At 45.4% G+C, this 24,696-nt stretch overlaps 1 protein-coding gene across 1 annotated transcript in view; it reads right to left on the bottom strand.

Annotated features, from left to right (window-relative positions):
- LOC137533396 (Fc receptor-like protein 5) overlaps positions 1-23,859 on the bottom strand; it is an 82,351-nt gene extending 58,492 nt beyond the window's left edge. The window contains exons 1-2 of the mRNA XM_068254798.1: positions 23,785-23,859; positions 17,463-17,616 (exon numbers count right to left, since the gene is read on the bottom strand). Coding sequence (XP_068110899.1) covers positions 17,463-17,616; positions 23,785-23,859 — 229 coding nt within the window. The remainder of the gene's footprint in view (positions 1-17,462; positions 17,617-23,784) is intronic.
- Between the last annotated feature and the right edge of the window lie 837 nt (positions 23,860-24,696).

The following is a 24,696-nucleotide window of genomic DNA, read 5'->3' as shown; positions in this document are numbered from 1 at the left end:
ATAATTTGCCAATAATCTTTGTAAAAAAAAAAAAAAAGTTAATTCAACCTCTAAAGATAGCAAATAAAGATATCCATCCCGGTGGATCTGATCTGCAGACGATTGTTCATTAAACAAGGTGTGTATGAGATCTGTAGATATTTCTTAACTTTTTGTATTCAGGCATGTGTGAAAAAGAAGAAGGTAAATAGACTATGAATGCCTTTTGCAGGAACTGATCTTTTGCAGATACAAATCTCTTACATGTGTGCAGCATCCGTAGAAAGATCAGTCTATCAAACCTCCCTGACAAACCTATGTGACAGATAAATTCCTCAGTTTGCAAAGATCATTATCTGATGAGTGTACTCAGCTTAATAGAACAGACTGCGCAGATATGGCTTGCATACTACATGGAAGGGGGTAAAATTGGTCTGTGATCTTTCATTTTCCAAAAACGTTTATCTCATCTGTGTACTTAGCTTTATTCCTCAGTTTGCAAAGATTTTTATCTGATGGGTGTACTCAGATTGAGAATAGACTGTGTAGATATGCTCTCATACTACGTGGAGGTGGTTCAATTGGCCTTATGCCTAGTACACACCATACAATTTTCTGTAAGATTTTCTGTTAGATTTACCTGCCAGATAGATAATTTCCAACATGTTGGAAATTATCTATCTAACCATCTACCTGCCTAGCAATTAAGCAATGTTCTACTCAGCAGGAGATATAGCCAGAAGACAATGCACCAGAGATAATGACCAGTCTCTACCAGTACTTTACAGCCATCAAATTTCAGCCATTCATTTGAGATGGGAAAATGTAAACTGCAGCCATTCTTAGACTGTTAAAGGGGCACTACAGCGAAAAACTGTAAAATTTAAAATATGTGCAAACATATACAAATAAGAAGTACATTTTTTCCAGAGTAAAATGAGCCATAAATCACTTTTCTCCTATAATGCTATCACTTACAGTAGGCAGTAGAAATCTGACAGAAGTGACAGGTTTAGGACTAGTCCATCTCTTCATAGGAAGTTCTCAGCAAGCCTTGTATTCTTTATAAAGATATTCCCGAAAAAGGATTTAAACAATGATGCTGGCCAGCTTCCCTGCTTGCTACACAGTTTTTTGGCAGTTGGACAGAGCAACTGCCATTCACTAAGTGCTTTTGAAAATATATATATCCCTGAGAATCCCCTAGAAAGAGATGGACTAGTCCAAAACCTGTCACTTCTATCAGAATTCTACTACCTACTGTAAGTGACAGCAACATAGGAGAAAAGTAATTTATGGCTCATTTTACTCTGGAAAAAAATGTACTTCTTATTTGGATATGTTTGCACATATTTAAAATTTTACAGTTTTTCGCTGTAGTGCCCCTTTAATCACAGGGTTCTCAAACTTGGCACACTTGGTCACTGGGTGACTAAGATGAATATTCAGGAAAGTCGGTGGAGCCTACAACAGCCAATCAAAATTCACCTATTGATTTTCAAGGGGAATATTTAAACTGCTGCCATTCTTACACTGTTAGTGGCAGAGGCTTCAAATCTGCTACAGTCAGTCACTGGGAGACTGGGTTTAAATTCTAAAGAGAGCGAGCCAAAAACAGCCAATCAGATTTGTTTAATTTCAATGGTAAAATGTAATTTATTTATGCCAAGGACCCCAAAGCTCATAAACTTGGTCATTGAGTGACTGTATGTCAAGGTTAGAAACAGTGGGCGGAGCCAAAAACAACTAACTTTTTACATTGGAAAATATAAACTGCAGCTTTTCTTACACTGTTAATGGCAGGGTTCTCAAACTTCACACAGTTGGTCACTGGGTGACTGGGATTAATATTCGGAAAAGTAGGTGGAGCCTACAAGAGCCAATCAAAATTCACCAATCTGACAGCCAATCAGATTTCTTTGCTGGATAAACTGCTTCCATTAGCACAATTTTGATGCCAGGAACCCAAAAGCTCACAAACTTGGTCATTGAGTAGTGACTGTGTGTCAAGGTTACAAAAACTGGGTGGAGTCAAAAACAGATTTTTCTGGGAAATTGTAAACTGCAGCCTTTCTTCACTGTTAATGGCAAGGTTCTCAAACTTTGCACAGCTGGTTACTAGGTGACTGGGATTAATATTCTAAAAAGTGGGAGGAGCCTAAAAATGCAAATCAAAAATCACATATCGCTTTTCAAGGAGAATATTAAAATTGCTGCCATTCTTGCACTGTTAATGGCACAAGCCTCAAACCTGGTACAGTTGGTCATTGGGTCACTGGGGTTCAAATTCAGAAAAGGGGACAGAGCCACAAACAGTAAATCAGATTTGTTTCATTTCATGGGGAAGTACAAATTATCGATGCCAAGGACTCATTGAGTGACAGTGTGTCCAGGTTACAAAAGTGGGTGGAGCCAAAACCAAATTTCACTGGGAAAATGTAAACTGCAGCCATTCTTACACTGTTAATGCCAGGGTTATCAAACTTTGCCCAGATGGTCACTGGGTGACTGAGATTACAATTCAGGGAAGTGGGTGGAGCCTATAATAGCCAATCAAAATTCACCTGTTGATTTTCAAGGGGAATATTTAAATTGCTGCCATTTTTACACTGTTAATAGCACATGCTTCAAACCTGCTACAGTTGGTCATTGGGTGACTGGGGTTCAAATGCTGGAGAGGGGGTGAAGCCACAAACAGCCAATCTGATTTGTTTCATTTCATGGGAATATACAAATTATTGATGCCAAGGACACCAAAGCTCACAAACTTGGTCATTGAGTGTTTGTGCGTTAGGGTTAGAAATTGGACGGAGTGAACACCAGTCAAATACATACCCGGGCAACACCGGGTCATCAGTGGGTGGAGACAAATACAAATTTCACTGGAAAAATGTAAACTGCAGCCATTCTTACACTGTTAATGGCAGGGTTCTCAAACTTTGCACAGTTGGTCACTGGGTGACTGAGATTAATATTAATGAGATTAATATTCAGAAAAGTGGGTGGACCCTACAAAAGTGGATCAAACTTCACCTATTGCTTTTCAAGGGGACTATTTAATTTCTACCATTCTTGCACTGTTAATGGCACAGGCCTCAAACTGGGTACAGTTGATCATTGGGTGACTGGGGTTCAAATTCAGAAAAGGGGGTGGAGCCACAAACAGCCAATCAGATTTTTTCATTTCAGTGCAAATTATTGATACCAAAGACCGCAAAGTTCACAAACTTGGTCAATAAGTAATTGTGTGTTAGGGCTAGAAAAAATTGGCAGAGCCAACACCAGCCAAATACATACCCGGGCAACGCCGGGCAATCAGCTAGTATATACAGTATATATATATTTGTACTCATGTATGTCTTTCTCTCTTTAGCTGTAGTGGTGCAGTGTCAGTTATCATAGATTGTCATTTATATCCTCACTACACTGATGCTGGGACTTTTTACCACTGCTGTCTGAGAGCAACACATACACCTTATACATATATATCTTCTGTATAAGAGCTAATATTATATTATGTTAAGGAGCCTCCCTGGCCTGGGCACGGCTTGCTTGGTTTTAATTGTTTTTTATCATTTTTGTAGTTGGCTTGAATAATAAGATTTTGCATCAACTCTTCGCTTTTTGCACGATTAATTTGTTTCTTGATTAGCCTTTTTAATATTTATGGGAGCTGTCTTGTCTTTTTGTGTGCTTTGAGAATTATGAAATTAGGTCGGTGACCTTACCCCCCGATTTTTACACATTAGTGGTCTCATTAGCAATATTTATTGCATGATTATGCATGCTCGTTTTTTTCTTGTCTAATTGTGTGACTGGGGTTCAAATTCAGAAAAGGGGGTGGAGCCACAAACAGCCAATCAGATTTGTTTTATCTCAGTGCAAATTATTGATGCCAAAGACCGCAAAGCTCACATACTAGGTCATTGAGTAATTGAGTAATTGTTTGTTAGGGTTACAAAAATAGAAAAAATGGGCGAAGCCAACACCATACATACTCAAGCAATGCCAGGCCTTCAACTAGTAACCAATACACATTTAGCAGACCACAAAGAGCTCAATTCACAAAAAGGTGCTAACTCAGTTAGCACGCCCAAAGATTTTATTGATCGCGCTACGCGGTGCGTGCGAAACGGTGTACTGGGTGCACCCAAAACGGTGCACCGGGTGTGCCTAAAACTTCACTCTGGGAGTGCCCTAAATGTCGCACCATTCGCCGTTTCGGACACACCCAGCGTGCCGTTTTGGTTGCACCCGCTGCAACATTTTGCACACTTCGCACAGCGCTAAACTTTGCATGCGCTACCTTAAGGTGGCCACACACCATACAATTTTTTAAATATCTGTTCAATTTAAGAATTTCAATCAATTTTTCTGACCGATTGTAACATTTCAAAAATATGACCAATGTACCCACACACGTATGTTCAATTTTTCCCCAATTATGATAAAAATGATTGGAAACTCTGACAAAATTGCTAGGGTGTGTATATTAATAAATTGACAATCTAACACACACCATACAATCTTTAGAATGATTGAAGAAAAATATCTGGCATTCCGGATCGATAAAAATCAAAGAAAATGGGAAATCCGATCAGATTTTTCAGTCGAATGAAAAAAAAGCTTTCGATTTTTTCGAGAGATCCGATCATTTTTATCGAATTGCTGTAAAATCGGATCATTTTATTGTATCGTGTGTGGCCACCTTTAGCCTGCAAAACTTCGCAGTCCTAAAGGGCTTTAGACCTGCTAAGTGGCTTTTAGGTGTGCTAACTAAGTTAGCACCCTTTTGTGAATCAAGCCCAAAGAGTTGAACTCTAAAAAGAGGAAGGAAGGGCCAGACATTCCGGGCAGCAGGATGGCATAGTGGTTAGCACTCTCGCTTTGCAGCACTGGGTCCCTGGTTTGAATCCCAGCTAAGTCAACAGCTGCAAAGAGTTTCCTCTGGGCACTCCAGTTTCCTCCCACATCCCAAAAACATACAGATAACTTAATTGGCTTCCCCCTAAATTGGCCCTGACTACAATACATACACTACATAATACATACAGACATACACATAGGACTTTGATTAGATTGTGACTTGAGCTTCTCTCAGACAGTTAGTGACTACACTATATACTCTGTACAGCGCTGTGGAAGATGGTGGAGCTATTATATAAATATAAATCTATATATATAAAAAAAGAGTGTGAGTGCGTGGCGATCACTCGAAAACGGCTTGACCGATTTGAAGGAAACTTGGTATACCGATCCCTTACTACCTGGGATGATATGTTCTGGGGGTCTCGCGTCCCCCTGCACACCTGGGCGGAGCTACAAACAGCAAATCAGATTTCACCTATTCATGTCAATGGAAAAAAATGTGAATGGCTGCCATTCTGTGGCGGAGCACAAAACAGCCAATCAAATTTCAGCCATTAATTTTGAATGGGAAAATGTAATCTGCAGCCATTCTTAGACCGTTAATGGCAGGGTTCTCAAACTTGCTATACTTCGTCACTGGGTGAATGAGATTCAGATTCAGCAAAGTGGGTGGAGCCTACAACAACCAATCAAAATTCACCTATTGATTTTCAAGGGGAATATTTCAACTGCTGCTATTCTTACATTGTTAATGGCAGATGCCTCAAACCTGGTACAGCCGGTCACTGGGTGACTGGGATTCAAATTCATGAAAGGGGCGTGGCCAAAAACAGCCAATCAGATTTCCTTGGTGAATAAACTGCTTCCATTTACACATTTTTGATGCCAGGAACCTGAAAGCTCACAAACTTGGTCATTGAGTGACTGTGCATCAAGTTTACAAAAAGTGGGTGGAGCCAAAAACAAATTTCACTGGGAAAATGTAAAATGCAGCCATTCTTACACTGTTAATGTCAGGGTTCTCAAACTTGACACAGTTGGTCACTGGGTGACTGGAATTGATATTCAGAAAAGTAGGTGGAGCCTACAACAGCCAATCAAAATTCGCCTATTGATTTTCAAGGGGGATATTAAAACTGCTGTGTAATGATCTGCTCAGCTGGCTGCACAGGCAGCCAGCTGTTTGACCATTCCCTATGTCTGAGAGATGCAGGTCTCTGGAGAAGAGACCTGGCTTCATATTGCAACCTGCAGAGTTGCTTTGCTGAGGGATTTGCATACATGCAAATTGCCCAGCTGTCTCCTTGGTGGGCTGGCACTATATAAGGCTCCTGCTGACCAGAAGGCTGGGCTGGTCATAACGCTTAGATCACACTCCTGGAGTGTCAGCCTCCTCTGTTGGATTGTTAAGATTAGCTTAGAGCTTCTTGGGACTGCACTTGGCAGGTTCCCTAGTGCAGTTAGGATTGCATATCTGTTTGTTTGTCTGTTGCGATTGTCCTGTCCCAGCGGTGGTCGACAGGAAATCGTTCTGTGTGTCTGGGTGCTAACCGGAACAGCGGTTGTTACTGGTAGCCCCTTCTGATCTGTCTTCCCTGGATCGCACTCGCCTTGAGCTAGTGCTGTGGATCCTTCTGTTCTGTCTTCCTGGATCGCACTAGCCTCTAGCGCTAGCGCTGTGGATCCTTCTGATCTGTTTTCTTGTTCCTGAGCTTAGATCGCACTCGCTCTGACGGAAAGAGCAGTGGATCTTTCCTCTCGTATTCCTGTTTCTCGTTTGTCTGTCTTGTCTGATACGGGCGCTTGCTGTAGGCTCGGTGAGGTAACCGTTAAGCAAGCATTCACGTTCTGTTTCGTGTTTGTCTGTCTTTGGTTAGTTAGGTGTGCTTGTCTCTGTTGTGCTTAACACGCGGAGACCGCGCTTTAAACGCGTTTGCTGTTGCGAATGAGTGAGGTGTTCGCGTTTAGTTAGTGTTTGTTATTTTTCTTATCTTCTCATTTTATGATTTGCTGTGCCTTTGCTACTCTCGTGCTCTGCCTTGCTGTAGCCTTGTGTCACCTCTGGCAATCGCCTCTCTCGCGATTGCGTTCCTACTTCATATCTGCTGTTGTGTATGCACCGTCGCGGGTTGGCGACTAGATTGGTGCACACACATACATTCCTCCTCTGTGCTTATTCTGTCTTGTGTCGCTGTTAGCAATTGCCATCTCTTGCGATTGCCTTCTCTCCTGTTTTTCATGGTTGTGTGTTCATCGTCGCAGCGAGGCGACTAGATTGGTGGACACACATACCCTCTGTCACTTTGATCTCTCTCTTTCAAGGGCTATCTTGCCCTGCGTTTCTTCCCTTCGTACAATTCCTGTCTGGCGTCTGTGGCAGGGCAGAGGATCTGTTCCTCTGCACTCCACAGCTCCATCTGCCGACAGGAATTTCCCCCTACAGGTGCGTTGCACCTTTTGCTGGGTTCTCGCAAATTATACGCTTGTGGAGGATTTCCGCAGTGTCAGTGCACGTTCTGTGCGCTGATCACGGAGAGAATTCCACAATCGTTACATGCTGCCATTCTTACAGTGTTAAGAGGCCTCAAACCTGCTACAGTCGGTCATTAAGTGACTGGGGTTCAAATTCACTAAAGGGGCGGAGCCACAAACAGCCAATATTTATTTGCTGGATAAACTGCTTCCAGTCACATAATTTTGATGCCAGGAATCCGAAAGCTCACAAACTTGGTCATTGAGTGACTGTGTGTCAAGGTTACAAAAACTGGGTGAAATAAAAAACAGTTTCCCCTGGGAAAATGTAAACTGCAGCCCTTCTTCACTGTTACTGGCAGGGTTCACAAACTTTGCACAGTTGGTTACTGGGTAACTGGGATTAATATTCAGTAAAGTGAATGGAGCCTAAAAAGCCAATCAATATTCACCTGCTGATTTTCAAGGGGAATATTTAAATTGCTGCCATTCTTGCACTGTTAATGGCAGAGGCCTCATCCTGGTACAGAAAAGGGGGCAGAGCCACAAACAGCCAATCAGATTTGTGTTTAGTGATGCCTGATGCCAAGGACCCTAAAGCTCACAAACTTGGTCATTAAGCGACTGTGTGTCCAGGTTACAAAAAGTGGGCAGAACCAAAAACAAATTTCCCTGGAAAAATATAAACTGCAGGCCTTCTTACACTGTTAATGGCAGGGTTCTCAAACTTTACCAAGATGGTCAATGGGTGACTGAGATTAATATTCAGGGAAGTGGGTGGAGTCTATAATAACCAATCAAAATTCAGCTGTTGATTTTCAAGGGGAATATTTAAATTGCTGCCATTTTTATACTGTTAATAGCAGATGCCTCAAACCTGTTACAGTTGGTCATTGGGTGACTAGGGTTCAAATGCTGGAGAGGGGGGCGGAGCCACAAACAGCCAATCGGGTTTTTTTTTAATTTCTATGGGAATATACAAACTACTGATGCAAAGTTCACAAACTTGGTCATTGTGTAATTGTGTGTTAGGGTTAGAAAAAGTGGGAAGAGCCGACACCAGCCAGATACATACCCGGGCAACGCCGGGCAATCAGCTAGTACTAAATAATAATTCTAGTTAGTGTTACAAGGAAAGACTGGCTGCTATCTCCTCCCACCCCCTCTCTAACTGCCTCCTGTGGTTGTTGATGGGATCAGGGAGCAGTTTTGACAGCTGTCTTTCCAATACAATTGCATTGTCATCTCAACAGGAAATGGAGCTGCAGCCAGCCATGTACTTTCAATATATGTATTTACTGTCATAAGCATTAAAATGGAAGGCTGAATTATGGCTTGGGAAAAGAGATACCAACTTTTCTTTGAGTTTCTTAATGTAAACTAGAAGAGAAAAAAAAAACTCTGCACAGCTGCATTCCCAATTTCCCATCCATAAATAGAGATGGCCCAAACGGTTTGCATGCAAACTTATTTGCACAAACAATGCAAGTTCGCATTCGCGATCTAACGCAAACTTTATGTGAGTTTGACCCGCCCCCTATATTACATCATTGTGCTATACTTTGACCCTCTACATCACAGTCAGCAGAAACATGGCGGCCAATAAGGCCACACTCTCTCCTGGATCCCCCCCCCCCTTACACAGCAGCGTCGGCCATTTTCTCACTCTGTGTGCTGCTGCAATTAGTGAGAGAAGGGAGAGGGGTTGCTGCAGAGATAGGGAAAGCTTAGTTAGGCTCTTGTTAGCTTGCTCCTTGCTGATACTTATTGCTAAAAAGCACCCCAAAAACATTTCTTTTGAGAGCTAATGTTCTTGTGATGTGTTTTTTTTTTGTGTGTGTGTGGCCCACTGACGCTTGCATATACAGTTCTGTCTGTCGCAGCTGGCCCTTGCTAATTGCTATACTATGCCAGGCCCAGCACATTCAGTGCCTACCTTTTCACTGCACCTGTGTGTGTGACAGCTGCACATTGTATTGTAATACCAGTCACTGCACACCTTTCAATGCATCTGCGTGACCGCACGCTTTTTTATATACCAGTCCATGCATACCTTTGAACTGCACCTCTGTGACAGCTGCACATTGTATTGTAATACCAGTAACTGCATACCTTTCACTGCATCTGTGACTGCACATTGTATTACACCAGCAGCCTGTGTATACCTTTCACTGCACCTGTGTGACTGCACATTGTATTATACCAGCAGTCAGTGTATACCTTTCACTGCACCTGTGTGACTGTCCATTGTTATACCAGCAGTCACTGCAACCTTTTCACTGCTCCTGTGTGACTGCACATTATATTATACCAGTCACTGCATACCTTTCACTGCATCTGTGTGACTGCAAACAGTTTTATACACCAGTCAGTGCATAACTTTCACTGCACCTGTGTGACTGCACATTATTCCACCAGCAGTCACTGCATACCTTTTCACTGCACCTGTGTGACTGCAAATTGTTCTACCAGCAGTCACTGCATGCCTTTCACTGGACCTGTGTGGCTGCACATTGTTATACCTGCAGTCACTGCATACCTTTTCATTGCACCTGTGTGACTGCACATTGTTCTACCAGCAGTCACTGCCTACCTTTCATTGCATCTGTGTGACCACACATTGTATTATATACCAGCAGTCAGTGCATCCATTTTCTCTGCACCTGTGTGACTGCACATTGCATTAATCAAGTCAGTGCATACCTTTCTCTTCATCCTTCCAATATGGACAAAACAGGCAGAGGCTGAGGCAGAGGCAGAACTAGAGGCAGGCCACCTGGCAGGTCTGTTCGAGGTCGTGCTGATCTTGTACAACCCTGGACCAAAGTACAGTGTTCAGAAGGCACGTGCCATCAACTCCAAAGATTTTCAGGACATACTTGACAATTTACCTGCTGTTGGTGCAGTTTAGGAGGTGTCTGATACAAGAGAAGCTGTGGAGGATGATTATGATGATGATGCTACTGCCAAGGATGTCACGTGGGATCCTAATAGACATAATGACCAGGGGGACAGTTCAGGGGAGGGGGGGACCAGGGGGACCAGGGGGAGTCAGAGAGGAGTATGAGGAGACGAGTTGCTGAAAGAAGCAGGGGGAGCTCGTCATCAGAAACAACTCGTGGCAGTGTCCGGCGGCATGTATCACCACATATGGACAGCCAGTCAACATGCCCTTCAATGTCAGCTGCTGACGCCACCACCAAAGTGCCATCATCCCAGGGCTCAGCGGTGTGGACATTCTTTTGTGTGTCTGCCTCAGATGAGAGCAAAGCCATCTGTACTCTCTGCCCCCAAAAATTGAGTGGTGGAAAGAAAAAGACCTGCATAGGGACAACTGCCTTACGAAGGCACATGATGAAAAAACACAAACTGCAATGGGATGACCACCTGAGGAAAAGCAGCACACAAAAGCAAAGCCGCACACGGCAGTGGAAGATACCAGGCCGCAATTATTTCTCAAAAAAGATGATACCCAAACTGTACCGTGAAGTTGAAAGGCAAGTGGTGTCATCTTTGGTACACAGCGTTGGGTCAAGGGTCCATCTGACCACGGATGCCTGGTATACAAAGCACGGTTAGGCCTGCCCGAAGACTAAGTTAGTCCTCACACACAGCATCTCTGCCTGCATGCCATGTGACTATCTGCCCCAAGACTAAGTCGGTCCCCACACAGCATCTCTGCCTGCAGGCCGCTTGACTGCATTCTCCGTCACCACCAACAGGGTCAAGGACTCCAGGTGGATTCCTGAATTTTTAAGGCTGCTGCTAGCAAAACCAATAATATTTTTTTCTGGTGCATGTACATGCCTGCCTAATTATTCTGGCTGCACTGCGGCTGCAACAACAAAACAAAAGGCATGTACATGCGTCAATTCCCCTTCGTGATCATTACCTTGCTGCGGTGAAGAGGCTTTCGTATCACAATGAAGCAATGACCGGCTATATGAGTGTGTTTGGGGGCACACCCAAGATAATAAGGTCGTTGCTTCATTGTGGACAGACCAAATTCGATCAGCTTGACAGTCACTGTAGTTCTATCATTGAGCTACCTCAGCCCGGCGACCATATGGGCTTTAAAACCGCCATTGCCTGCACTCTGGCCATGGTGCGCACCAGTCCAGCATGGCCATCACTACACAAACAGTTGTTTGCGGTGTGTTACGCAGTGAGTTTGGTCTGTCAGTGTGAAGCAGTACACTACCTGATTGATGTATACGCATGCAAGATGTTTTAAAGCACTTTATGCCTCCAATTTAGCATGCAATGTGATTTCTGTCCCTAAAACCGTGCTCTGCATCAAATCCGTAATTTTCCCCGGGACTTTTGGCGTCTATCCCACTCCGCCATGCCCCTCTCCAGGTGTTAGACCCCTTGAAACATCTTTTCCATCACTTTTGTGGCCAGAATTAGTGTTTGAAGTTTTGAAAGTTCGCCTGCCCTTAAAAGTCTATTGCGTTTCGTGAAGTTCGCACGAACGTGAACTTTTGCGGAAGTTCACAATCGAGGTTCACGAACCTAAAAATTGGAGGTTTGAGCCATCTCTATCCATAAACAAGCATGGGCGCACTGCATAGGATGGAGGTGTCAACTAGTAAAAACAATAATACGCTCACCTAACGTTATCACTAAAGCACTTTGCGATTGTTTGCGGTGCTGTAAATGTGTTATCTCATCTGTCAGCGTGAACCAGGCCTAACCTTTACACTACCTGACCAATGTGTACACACACCAGAGGTTTAAAGCAATTTATTCAAGTTTAGGAATGTAATATGATTTCTCCCCTTTAGAGATAAAAACACAATTTTTGCCATGGAATCCCCTCTGGCATGCCACGGTCCAGGTGTTAGGCCCCTTTAAACAACTTTTCCATCACTTTTGTGTCCAGAAACAGTTCATCTTGGTTTTAGAATTTCCCTGCCCATTGAATTCTATGGCGGAACGTTTGTGGCGAATTCAGGTTCGCAATCCGAAAATATCAAGTTTGCGACATCACTTCTGCTGTTCACTAAGAGCTACTGAAAGTAAGAAAAACCCTGAGAATACCCCATGAGGAGATGGGCTAGTCCAAAACCTGTCTTCTACAGATTTTTACTACCTACTGTAAGTGACAGCAACATAGGAAAAAAATCATTTATAGCTCTGTATTTATGTGTTTTCGTATATTTTAAATTTTACAATTTTTTGACATAGCTGTCCTTTAAGCCTGAACATTATAAAAGACACAGAAAGACATAGCATGTGACATAACTCTGCATTGCACAAAGCAGGCATAACCCAAATCTCCAGCACAGTCCCCAGAGATATAAGAAGCTGCCCAGTGTGTGAGCTCCCCATTGACTACCAATAAGTAGAATGTATCCTCCTGTGTGTGGAGTGACTCATGACCCGAGTGAAGAAGGAGAAATCTGGATACTTACAGATGAAGATGACGGGAATCAGGAGGGACATGGTGACCGTTCTCTCTCTCTACATATTAATATTCTCATCTATGCTATAATATGCACTCACTCGTGTCACTTCCTCTTTCTGTTGCAGCTAGCGGATATGCCTGTAAAAGTGACAACTGTATTGGCATTTGCTGTAACTTCTGCAATTATGTCAAGAAGAAATATGAGGAAATGATCTACTGCTTATCAGATAATGGATTTACAGACAGTGGAATAAAATGCAATGTGTGGAAAAATAAAAATGGAAAATATATTATTAGTTTTCATTTGTTTAGATAAAATCAGCTTTTTCGGGATGGACACTACGGGATTCACAAAAGAGTGCTAACAATTAGCACGCCCGGGCAAAGCTGCTTTGCACGTGATATCATGCGTGTAAAGCTAAGCTTTATGCGCGTGTACGCGAAGTCAATAGTTTACGCGCGTAAAGCTTTGCGTGCATTACATCGCGTGCAAACCAGCTTGGCACGGCCGTGCTAAGCATACACTCTAATAGGTTAACACGCGAAGCGCCGTAGTTATCATGTGCAAAGTGCACTTATTGTGCGTACGGCGTAACGCCGTACGCGCTATAAGACTTAGCACGCGAACGGCATAAACTTTGCACGTGCAAAATGCTTAGAACGCAAGTTTGCACGTGCAAAGCCTAAACACGTGATAACTGAGTTATCACCGGTTAGTGAATCGAGCCCGGTTTCTGTGCAATTACAGTGGAACTAAACTCAGGACTTCCCCTCTGCTTTAAAGAGACAGAAAGTAACAAAATGTTTAGCCTTATTTGTTCTATCCTATAAGTTCTTATACCTGTTCTAATGTCGTCTGTCTTACTGCAGCCTTTAAAAGTTGCACAGTGGCTGTATTATCTCTGTTATCTAATCTAATCTTCTTTCCTTTGCCGGCTTTGTCGGCTCAGGCACTCAGGCAGGAATGTGCTGCTCTGCTTGTGATAGGCAGAAGTTATGCACACCCTCTCCCCGCCCCTCCAGGCTCTGTATGAGTCACAGACTGAGCTTGTCTCAGCCTATCACATGCTGGTTAGCAGCCATGTTTTTTTGTTTGTAAACACTGGCTAAAACTGGCTATTACAAGCCAGGATTGCAGCAGGGAGTGTCAGAAACAGCAAAGAGGGGCCCAGGAGAACATAATGAATAGAATGGTATGTTTTTTATTGTAAGAATTTTAGAGTACATAGTCTCTTTAAAAGGTTATCCACAACATGATAACTATTAGGGGGAACAAACTGTTATTACAATTTACAGAATTCCCCCCCCCCCCCCCCTGAAAAAAAAAAAACCCTGAAAAATGTATTGGGTTTTCTTTTTTTTTTCAGGTAACGCAGAAAGGGTTAAAGTACATGTCTTTTTTCTATTCAGGTATTCATAGCACTGTGAGTCACACCTATAGACAAGGAACTTGTAGAGATAATTACTCTCTGTTGTAGCTAAACAAAAGCACACAGCTCAGTGCAGTTAAAAAGTAATTGTCAGGCATAAAATAAAAAAATCAATTCTTTATTTTTATCTAGTAAACAAGTAATAAGGATGCTAACCTGGCAATCCTGTTGTCAAATGATCATTCCCTAGTTTACCTGACTCTCATTTGGTACATTGCCACACAAAGGAAGTTGCAGGGATGCTGGGTTGTCTTTTTTCGCTTCTTAACTTTCCCCTCAGACTTAATTAATGCAGCCCCTCCCTCCTGTTTTCCCCTCCCACACCTCTGTTCCTCTCTGATTGGCCAATATTTCTCATGCTGAGACAATGCACTTTTTATTGCTGGGTGAGAGTGTCTGAAGACTGGGAGGAGGGTGGGTAATGCATACACAATCAGGCAGAGGAGAGTAAGGGAGGAAATGACATCAGGATTGGCTTCAAGATAGACACAGTTAAAATGGAGAATACTAAGAAGGTTTTTCTCTTTTTTTAATATAGACAAATCACTAAAATCAAAACGTGAACAGTGCAATACATGTGTTATGTAGGTAGAGCAAGTATTTATCTACTTATATATGTGGGTTTTTTTCTGAGATAATATAGCTCAGGGGTCCCCAACCACCAGCCGCGGCCCACTGCTGGTCCGTGGGATGTTTACAGTTGGGCCGCGGGACTGTCCTCTTGCACATCCAACCTCCCCGGCATAACACCCCACCCACCCCTCACGGCAACCGCTGCTGTTACCTTAGCCGGCGGTCGCTTTCTTATATTCTTAGCTCATGCTTGTATTATTGTGATGCTATACTGGGCACTATACTAGCTATACTGGGGCACCACCTACCCTTACTGGGACTATACTAGCTATACTGGACACTATACTAGCTATACTGGGACACTATACTAGCTATACTGGGACACTATACTAGCTATACTGGGACACTATACTAGCTATACTGGGGCACTATGCTAGCTATACTGGAGCACTATACTAGCTATACTGGGGTAACTATACTAGCCATACTGGGGTAACTAAACTCCCTGTACTGGGGCAACTATGCTAGCTGTGCCGCCGCTCCCCAGCCCCCCCCCCCCCCCCCCCGGAACCCACTGCGCACAACACTGTCCACTAGGAAGCGCTCCCCAATCCCCCCAACATCCCCCCCCCCCACGCCGGTCCCCGGTGAAAAACTTGGTCAGAAAGTAGTCCCCAGGCCGGAAAAGGTTGGGGACCCCTGATATAGCTGACAGCTTCTCTTTAAATTCTACATCAATTACGTATGGAATGAAAATTTGTCATTGTGTGCTATGTAAGAGTTTAGGTCCACATTAATTTACTCTTGTATTTATTTATATTAAGGAATCATATATATTTTTTTATAAACCTGCCTTTCCAATTTCCCTTCAAGTCATCTGCTCTAATCTGTTCACCAGATCTTCTCTCGAGCTTCATCTATCATCCAATCACAAATTGTGCTCACTGTGAGGCATCGCGGGAAAACAGCCGCCTCTACTCAGCGTGAGGCGGCTGTTTCCCTGAAGGGCATGGCGGAGCGCGGAGAAACCGCCTCGTCGGACGCGGCGGTTAGCGCGCATGTCCCTGCTGCGGAGACACCGCAGAGCGGTGCTGCTGTGGCTGGGACTCGTAGTCCGTCTAGGTTCAGAATGACGCGCGTGTGCGCGGAAAGGCAGGACCTATATGGCAGCCAGAAAGAGGTCAGCTGACCAGGCTGGTCAGCTGACAACCCTGCCTCCTCTCATTGGTCCAGCACTTAGGGAGGTGCTGGAGATTCTGTCTGTATATATACTGTCGGCCGTTCAGTTGCTGGTTGTCTGGCATTGCGATCACAACGTGGTAGCACTCAGACCTTAGTCAGATCCTAAAGTGTGCCGGGACCAGCTGGAGCTGTAATCCTACACTTAGCTAGATTCTGTTGATAGCTTAAAGTACTAGTGTGATTGTGATTATCTGTTATGACCCCTTGCCTGCCTGACTATTCTTCTGAACTCTGATCCTGTAACTTGCCTTTCTGATACTCTGTTGCCGAACCCCGGCTCGTCCTTAGACTCTGCACCTGCCTTCTGATTTTGTACCTCGATATATCTGATACCCTGTTGCCGTATCCTGCCTGTACTTTAGACTCCGCCTCTGCCTTCTGAATCTGTACCTTATCTGTCCGTGTGGTTACGACCTGGCTTGTCCGACCTCGAGAACCGACCTTACTGTTAGAGGCGGTTCCCAGTCCTGATAGTGACACTCCCCCTTGAGTGTCACTCTCGTTCTGTCGTTCCTTCTCTCAGCCTGACTCCTCCCCCCGGGAGAGTCCAGAAGGAATTGTGCAGTACTCCTTACTGCTCTGAGGCCCAGTCCTCTCATTATTACTGTTTGCACCAAACACTCTACTCAGGTGTCCAGAGGTTAGTTTGTATATCGGATTATCGGTGATACTGCAGATCATCTATAATCTGGCATATATCTGTATTCCCAGTGATACTGCAGATCACCGGTAATCAGATCCTCTCTGTGTTACACCGATCATTACAGAACGCCAGACCAAAAAACAAAATGGACGCACGCACTGGTCCTCTGGGTGAACTTGCCACTTCGGTGGATAATGTCAATCGAGTGCTGGGTGAACACAAAGCATTGATTGAGGCTTTGTCAGGGTCTGTACAAACCCTCCAGACGTCAGTGGATGAGGTGCGATCCCTTCCTAGCGTTGACATACGTATGCCCGTACCCGAGAGGTTCTCAGGCCACAGATCTGACTTCCGCAATTTTAGGAGTAGAGTGTTATCTTATTTTGAATTGAGACCCCGATCCTCTGGTACTGAGGCTCAAAGAATCACGTTTATTAAAACTTTATTGTCCGGCGACTCCCAGACCTGGGCGTATAGCCTACCTCCCGGAGACACAGCTCTTACCTCTGTAGAGGAATTCTTTAAAGCCATGGCAGTAATTTACGACGACCCGGACCTTGCCGCGACCTCTGAGCGGAAGCTCAAGCTTTTGCGGCAAGGCAAAGGTCCGGTCGAAGATTATGCGGCCGAATTTAGAAGGTGGTCAGTTACGGCCAGGTGGGACACCTATGCCCTCTTGGACTGTTTTTTGTCTGGGTTGTCGGATGAGGTCTCTGACTTAATGTTGAGTCAGCCCGAGCCCAAAACGGTCGATGAGGCCATCTCGTCGGCCATTCGTATTGACCGCAGGCTGCACCATCAGAGACAGACCCGGGGTAGTCATCGTGTCAGGTTGACATCTTACGCGGCACCTCCCGCTGAACCTCTGGTAACGCCATCCCCCTCTGTCTCATCTTCTCCGGTCTTGCCTCCTCCCGAGCCGATGCAGATCGGTCGGTCAAAATTGACCCAGGTGGAGCGAAGACGGAGAATGACTGAGCAACTATGTCTGTATTGCGCTGAAGGAGGGCATAGGGTACGAAACTGTCCTAATAAGCCGGGAAATGCTACCGCCTAGGAGTTGTAGGGGGTAACACCCTAGGCGCCCGACTCATACCCTTAAAAGAAAAACGTTTGCTCCTTCCCTGTACGATTACGTGGGGGGACAAATCTGAAGCCACGAAGGCCTTTGTTGATTCAGGCTCAGCGGCTAATTTTATGAATTCCGAGTTTGCAGAGAAGTTGGGCATTCCACTCACCCCAGTAAAACCACCTATCCAAGTTACTGCCGTGGACGACTCCCCGCTACAAAGGGACCGTCCGCTGTCTCAGACACCAGAGGTGGAAGTCACTATTGGGGTACTGCATAGGGAAAGGTTAAGTTTTTTTGTATTACATATGACTACCTCCACAATTGTCTTAGGTATGCCCTGGCTGCAGCTCCATTCGCCACAGATCAGTTGGGCTACAGGACAATTAACCAGTTGGTCAGACTTCTGTTCCCAGCAGTGTCTAGGGAAAGTGACATTAGGTCAGACCAAGATTCATGTGGAGGGTGTTCCCGAGCAATACTCTGAATTTTCGAATGTATTCTGTCCCAAGGCTGCTGATAAGTTACCTCCTCATCGCCCTTTCGATTGCCCTATCGATCTCCGTGCCGGTTGTATGCCCCCTAGGGGTCACCTGTATAATTTGTCTGGACCAGAGAAAGGGGCTATGCAGGAGTACATCTGTGACAATCTAGCCAAAGGGTTCATTCGCCCCTCCCGGTCGCCTGCAGGGGCCGGTTTCTTTTTTGTTAAGAAAAAAGACGGAGGTCTTCGACCTTGCATCGATTACCGTGGCCTGAATAAAATCACGGTGAAGAATCGTTATCCGTTACCATTGATAGACGATTTATTCACGCAGGTCACAAACGCTAAGATCTTCTCAAAGTTAGATCTAAGGGGTGCATACAACCTGATCCGCATTAGAAAGGGGCGATGAATGGAAGACGGCCTTCAACACACCCGACGGGCATTACGAGTACTTAGTGATGCCCTTCGGGTTGTGCAATGCGTCAGCCGTCTTCCAAGAATTAATCAATGAGGTATTCAGAGAGGTGTTGGGTAGATTTGTGCTGGTATACCTCGACGATATACTAATCTATTCCAACAACCTCTCTGAGCACAGGATCCACGTTAAATTTGTGTTGGACAAGTTGAGACAAAATATGCTCTATGCCAAGGTGGAGAAGTGTATTTTTGAGGTGACCACCGTCACGTTCTTAGGGTATGTGATTTCCACCTCAGGCCTATCGATGGATCCTGCCAAGGTCACAGCTGTCTTAGAATGGCCACAGTTAGTGGGGTTGAAGGCCCTGCAGAGATTTTTGGGTTTTGCGAACTACTATAGGAGGTTCATAAAGGGGTACTCCACAATAATTGCCCCCCTTACCAGTCTCACAAAAAAGGGGGCAGATACCAACCACTGGTCCCCTGAGGCTGTTGCAGCCTTTTCTCATCTGAAAAAATTGTTTTGCTCAGCGCCCATTTTGAGACATGTAGACATGTCTTACCCCTTTATTGTGGAGGTTGATGCCTCGGAGGTTGGGGTGGGGGCGGTGCTGTCTCAACGGTCAGGGTTGCAGGGCAGATTACATCCATGCGCTTATTTTTCCCGTAGGTTTTCACCGGCAGAAAAAAACTACGATATAGGCAACCGGGAACTTCTGTCCATTAAGTTGGCGTTTGAAGAATGGCGCCATTGGTTAGAAGGGGCAGAACATACGATCACGGTTTACACTGATCACAAGAATTTGGAATACATCGAGGGGGCTAAGAGACTAAGTCCCCGTCAGGCCCGTTGGTCTTTATTTTTTACGAGGTTCAGATTTATAATCACGTACATTCCAGGCAGCAAAAACATCAAGGCAGATGCCCTGTCCAGATGTTTCGAACCAGAGACAGCACAGCCCCTCGCTCCTGAGTCCATCATCCCGCAGAGGTTAGTGTTAGCAGCCACAGAGACCTGGGAGGATTGGACAGAGGTTTTGGGTCCCTTTCAGCAGGATGTCCCTGAGGGAAAACCTGAGGGGGTTATGTTTATCCCACTGCCATTTCGTCTACAGGTTCTACAAATGTTTCACGCCCATAAGAATGCTGGTCACCCTGGAGCTACCAGAACGCAGGATCTGATTGCCAGGTGTGCTTGGTGGCCTTCTATGGCAATAGACTGCAAGGAATATGTCAGGGAATGTGCGGTGTGTGCTAAAAGTAAACCCTCCCGGCTGGCACCTGTGGGAAGGTTACAGCCTTTGCCCACCCCGAGTGAGCCATGGACCCACCTGTCCATGGATTTTGTGGGGGAACTGCCCAGGTCTGAAGGCATGTCGGTCATTTGGGTGGTAGTCGACCGCTTTAGCAAAATGGCCCATTTTGTGCCCCTGAAAGGACTCCCCTTCGGCTCAGGAACTCATTCACGTTTTCCGGCTGCATGGCATTCCGGAGAACGTCGTGTCAGATAGGGGAGTCCAATTGGTGTCTGGATTTTGGAGGGCATTTTGTCATCAAATGGGCATGGAGCTGTCATTCTCATCGGGCTACCACCCACAGACCAATGGGCAAACAGAGAGGGTCAATCAATCACTGGAACAGTTTTTGAGATGCTATGTTGCTGAAGCGCAGAACGATTGGGTCAAGTTTTTACCATTCGCAGAATTTGCGCACAATAATTTAAGAAGTTCCTCCCCGGGATTCTCTCCGTTTCAGGTAGTGACCGGGAGATTGCCTAAGTTTTCCCCATTGCCAGTGGCCTCCACTCCGTTCCCAGCACTGGAGGCTTGGCAGAAGTCACTCAGAGACAATTGGGGAATTGTTAAGAGTAATTTGGAGAGGGCGTTTCTAAGTCAAAAGGGTCAAGCTGACAAGAAACGTTCTCTGAAATGGAAGTTTCAACCAGGGGACTTAGTCTGGGTTTCCACACGTCATTTGACCCTGAAGCAGCCATCAGCCAAATTGGGTCCCAGGTTTGTGGGTCCGTTTTCTGTGACCAAGAAAATCAACAATGTCACTTATGCTATAGATCTTCCGGCCAGCATGCGGGGCGTAAGATCTTTTCACGTGTCCCTGCTTAAGCCTGCAGTCCATGTGGGTCCTACTCCTCCTCCTCCTGTGATGGTGGATGACCAACCTGAGTACGAGGTAGAGAAAATATTAGACTCACGCATTGTACAGAACTCGGTACAATATCTGGTGCATTGGAGAGGGTATGGCATTGAGGAGAGACAATGGGTACCGGGGAGTCGCATGCATGCGGACGAATTAAGGAATGAGTTTCATGCCTTACATCCCGAGAAGCCAGGAAGGAGCTGTCTGCACTCCACCCCTTGGGGGGGGGGGGGGTGCTGTGAGGCATCGCGGGAAAACAGCCGCCTCTACTCAGCGTGAGGCGGCTGTTTCCCTGAAGGGCATGGCGGAGCGCGGAGAAACCGCCGTGTCGGACGCGGCGGTTAGCGCGCATGTCCCTGCTGCGGAGACACCGCAGAGCGGTGCTGCTGTGGCTGGGACTCGTAGTCCGTCTAGGTTCAGAATGACGCGCGTGCGCGCGGAAAGGCAGGACCTTTATGGCAGCCAGAAAGAGGTCAGCTGACCAGGCTGGTCAGCTGACAACCCTGCCTCCTCTCATTGGTCCAGCACTTAGGGAGGTGCTGGAGATTCTGTTTGTATATATACTGTCGGCCGTTCAGTTGCTGGTTGTCTGGCGTTGCGATCACAACGTGGTAGCACTAAGACCTTAGTCAGATCCTAAAGTGTGCCGGGACCAGCTGGAGCTGTAATCCTACACTTAGCTAGATTCTGTTGATAGCTTAAAGTACTAGTTTGATTGTGATTATCTGTTATGACCCCTTGCCTGTCTGACTATTCTTCTGAACTCTGATCCTGTACTTTGCCTTTCTGATACTCTGTTGCCGAACCCCGGCTTGTCCTTAGACTCTGCACCTGCCTTCTGATTTTGTACCTCGATATATCTGATACCCTGTTGTCGTATCCTGCCTGTACTTTAGACTCCGCCTCTGCCTTCTGAATCTGTACCTTATCTGTCCGTGTGGTTACGACCTGGCTTGTCCGACCTCGAGAACCGACCTTACTGTTAGAGGCGGTTCCCAGTCCTGATAGTGACACTCCCCCTTGAGTGTCACTCTCGTTCTGTCGTTCCTTCTCTCAGCCTGACTCCTCCCCCCGGGAGAGTCCAGAAGGAATTGTGCGGTACTCCTTACTGCTCTGAGGCCCAGTCCTCTCATTATTACTGTTTGCACCAAACACTCTACTCAGGTGTCCAGAGGTTAGTTTGCATATCGGATTATCGGTGATACTGCAGATCATCTATAATCTGGTATATATCTGTATTCCCAGTGATACTGCAGATCACCGGTAATCAGATCCTCTCTGTGTTACACCGATCATTACACTCACATACTCATTTAATTGGCATAATCTCTGCAGCCAGAGAATTTTTGCAGGTTTAGTGCCCTTAAAGCAAACCAGAACTGAAAATAAACTTATGAGATAATGAATAGTATATTTAGTATAGCTAAGAAATATGACATTAGTAGCAAAGAAAAGTGTCTAATATTTTTTCCCAGTACAGGAAGAGTTAAACAACTTCAGTTATCTATGCAAAAGAGCTTCTCTAAGCTACCAAATTGGGTCCAAGACATTCCTGTTTTCTAAAGCACTTATACATCAAAGAAACAGTGAGAGACAGCTTGAGATAATGTTTTACAGCAGGCAAGTTCAAAGGGTCATTAGTACTGCTCTGTTTTTGTGAGGCCTGGCAGATCTTGCCTTCTTTCAGTCCTCATGCCCAATGAACCACCATACTCTTCACCTATAGACAAGCCCCTACGTGAATGGAGTGACGCCTACCCGACTACGGTTACCCCCAGGACTTCAGTGTGCAAAGCATAAGGACTGAGGCTGGAAAGACAGACGTACTACCAGAACCAAACTAGCAAAACAAGGAGGCTGGATAATATCATGTAATAGTGCAGGATGCACTATTGGAGGAAACTACACAGATCACAGCAGGAGCTATGAAGATAAAGCAAGGTAGTGAGCAAGCAGCTGTCAGCTCTACAGGAGCTCTAGACTAGACAGCAAGATTGCTCAGAGCGATCACAGCTCTGAGCTTCCGATAACCACCACAATAAACAAGACACAATGGTTGCTTAGTGCGACTGCAGCGCTGAGCATCTGAAGTCCACCACACTGGATAGACAGGGACAGACAAACAGACAGACAGAAAGGAATGTTTGCCAATCTAATCACTGCCCCAGCGATAGCAAGCATCCACACAGGCACGGACAGGACAAACAGGAAGAAGCGTAACTAATAGCAACCACAGCTATAGTCACGTGCACAGGATCAGAACTAGCTTGAATGCTAGCTGCGTCCAGACTAGCAGGGCTAGAAGGACTATGAAGTTCACAGGATCAGAACTACCTGAAGCACTAGCCAATCACCACCATAAGGCTGTGTCCAGGCTAGCAGGGCTGGAAGGACTTTGCTGTATCCCCACAGGTACAGCAAACGTGTACAAGCAAAACAAGGCAAGGAAATTCTCAATTCAAACATGGACCCCAGCAGACAGCTATGGCAGAGCTGAACGCTATGACAGGCAAGGTGTGAGAGGAGGAGGAGACTTTTCTATGAGCATCACCCAATGAGAGCAGGCATGCAAATGCCCACACAGCGGAATGGTAATCACTCAATCCTGCGCTAGTCTGATTGAAGACTACAGGCTGACTGTGGATTGAAAGGACTCTCATTACAAATGCATGCAATATTATGCAGCAACATGCATGTAGGGAATTCAGAGCTTTCTGGCGGAAGTTCAACAGCAGCAAGCCATAGGTGGATTCATGACAACATCCTGAGCTGCTGTGAACTGCAGAGTAATTGCAGATGGCAGTGACGCTTATTGCGAATGCAATCAAAATGAAACAACTGAATGCATGCTACAGGAGAGATCTTGACAGTACCCCCCTCCTTTAAAGGCAGATACCAGATGCCCAAAACGACTGGCATCCTTTTCCTGGACTGCCCAAACCAAAAAATCAAAGGCCAAATATCCAGTAAACTGATCTGACTGAAGATTCATGAAGGTCGTAGTAGCCCCACAAAACAGAATTCCAGAATCGGTCATACCAGGACCAAGACAGTCAGACCCAGAACCTCTAGAACCACGCCCATCAGCACTGCAGGTTTCAGAGCAAAACCCATTAGAACCGTGACTTTCGAAGCAATGCCCACTGAAACCCTCGGAGCGATACCCTCAGCCTTCTAGGCAATGTCCAAAAAAGCAGAACTTTTCAGAGCAATGCCCACTGGAACTGTTCTCTCCAAAACAGCACCCACTGTCGAACAAGTCTAACATATTATGGCAAGATTCCTCAGAGATCTCCCAGAACACTTTAAAGTTCCATAGAGACCCCAAGAGATTAGAACGCCCCTTAAGCTCACATGGAGAACTATCAAGACTCATTATGGAGCTCAGGGGAATTCCCAAGCCAGGATCACAAGGACAACTGTCGAGATCAGGGCTTTCAGGAACCAGAACTGTGTCAGGCTGGCACTATATAGGCATGCCGCCACCAGGAAAGCATCTGGGCACGCTGACACAGAGGACCCAACTGGGCATACTGGCAAAGTGGCACAAGAGAAGCTTCTGGGCATGCCGAGGAACTGTGGAGGTTAGACTCATCCACATCAAGACTGAAACAAGAACAGGGCAGGGAACCATCATGACCAGACTTTTCAGTCACTGGACTCTTACTAAGGGATTCAAAATCAGAGTTGGAAGTCACTGATTCAATCAAAAGAGTAGTGACAAGACATTTTCAGAGGTACCACTACCAACAGGGCAGGATACATTTTCTGGTATATGCACTGAACTAGACGGAATCTATATGACTTCCTCTGAACTAGACAGAGAATCAACATTTGCAACACTGGACTGGAGCTCCAAAACAGCTGTCAAGCAGGTCAGTATTACAGCAACCCCAACTAAACTGGGCAAAACTTCTGAGGAACTTGATGGACAGGAAAGCAACCCTGGAA

The sequence above is a fragment of the Hyperolius riggenbachi genome, chromosome 9 (assembly GCF_040937935.1).
Source record: "Hyperolius riggenbachi isolate aHypRig1 chromosome 9, aHypRig1.pri, whole genome shotgun sequence".
Lineage (NCBI taxonomy): Eukaryota > Metazoa > Chordata > Amphibia > Anura > Hyperoliidae > Hyperolius > Hyperolius riggenbachi.
The sequence above is the reverse complement of the archived record's forward strand: the minus strand, read 5'-3'. Positions and strand labels throughout refer to the sequence as shown.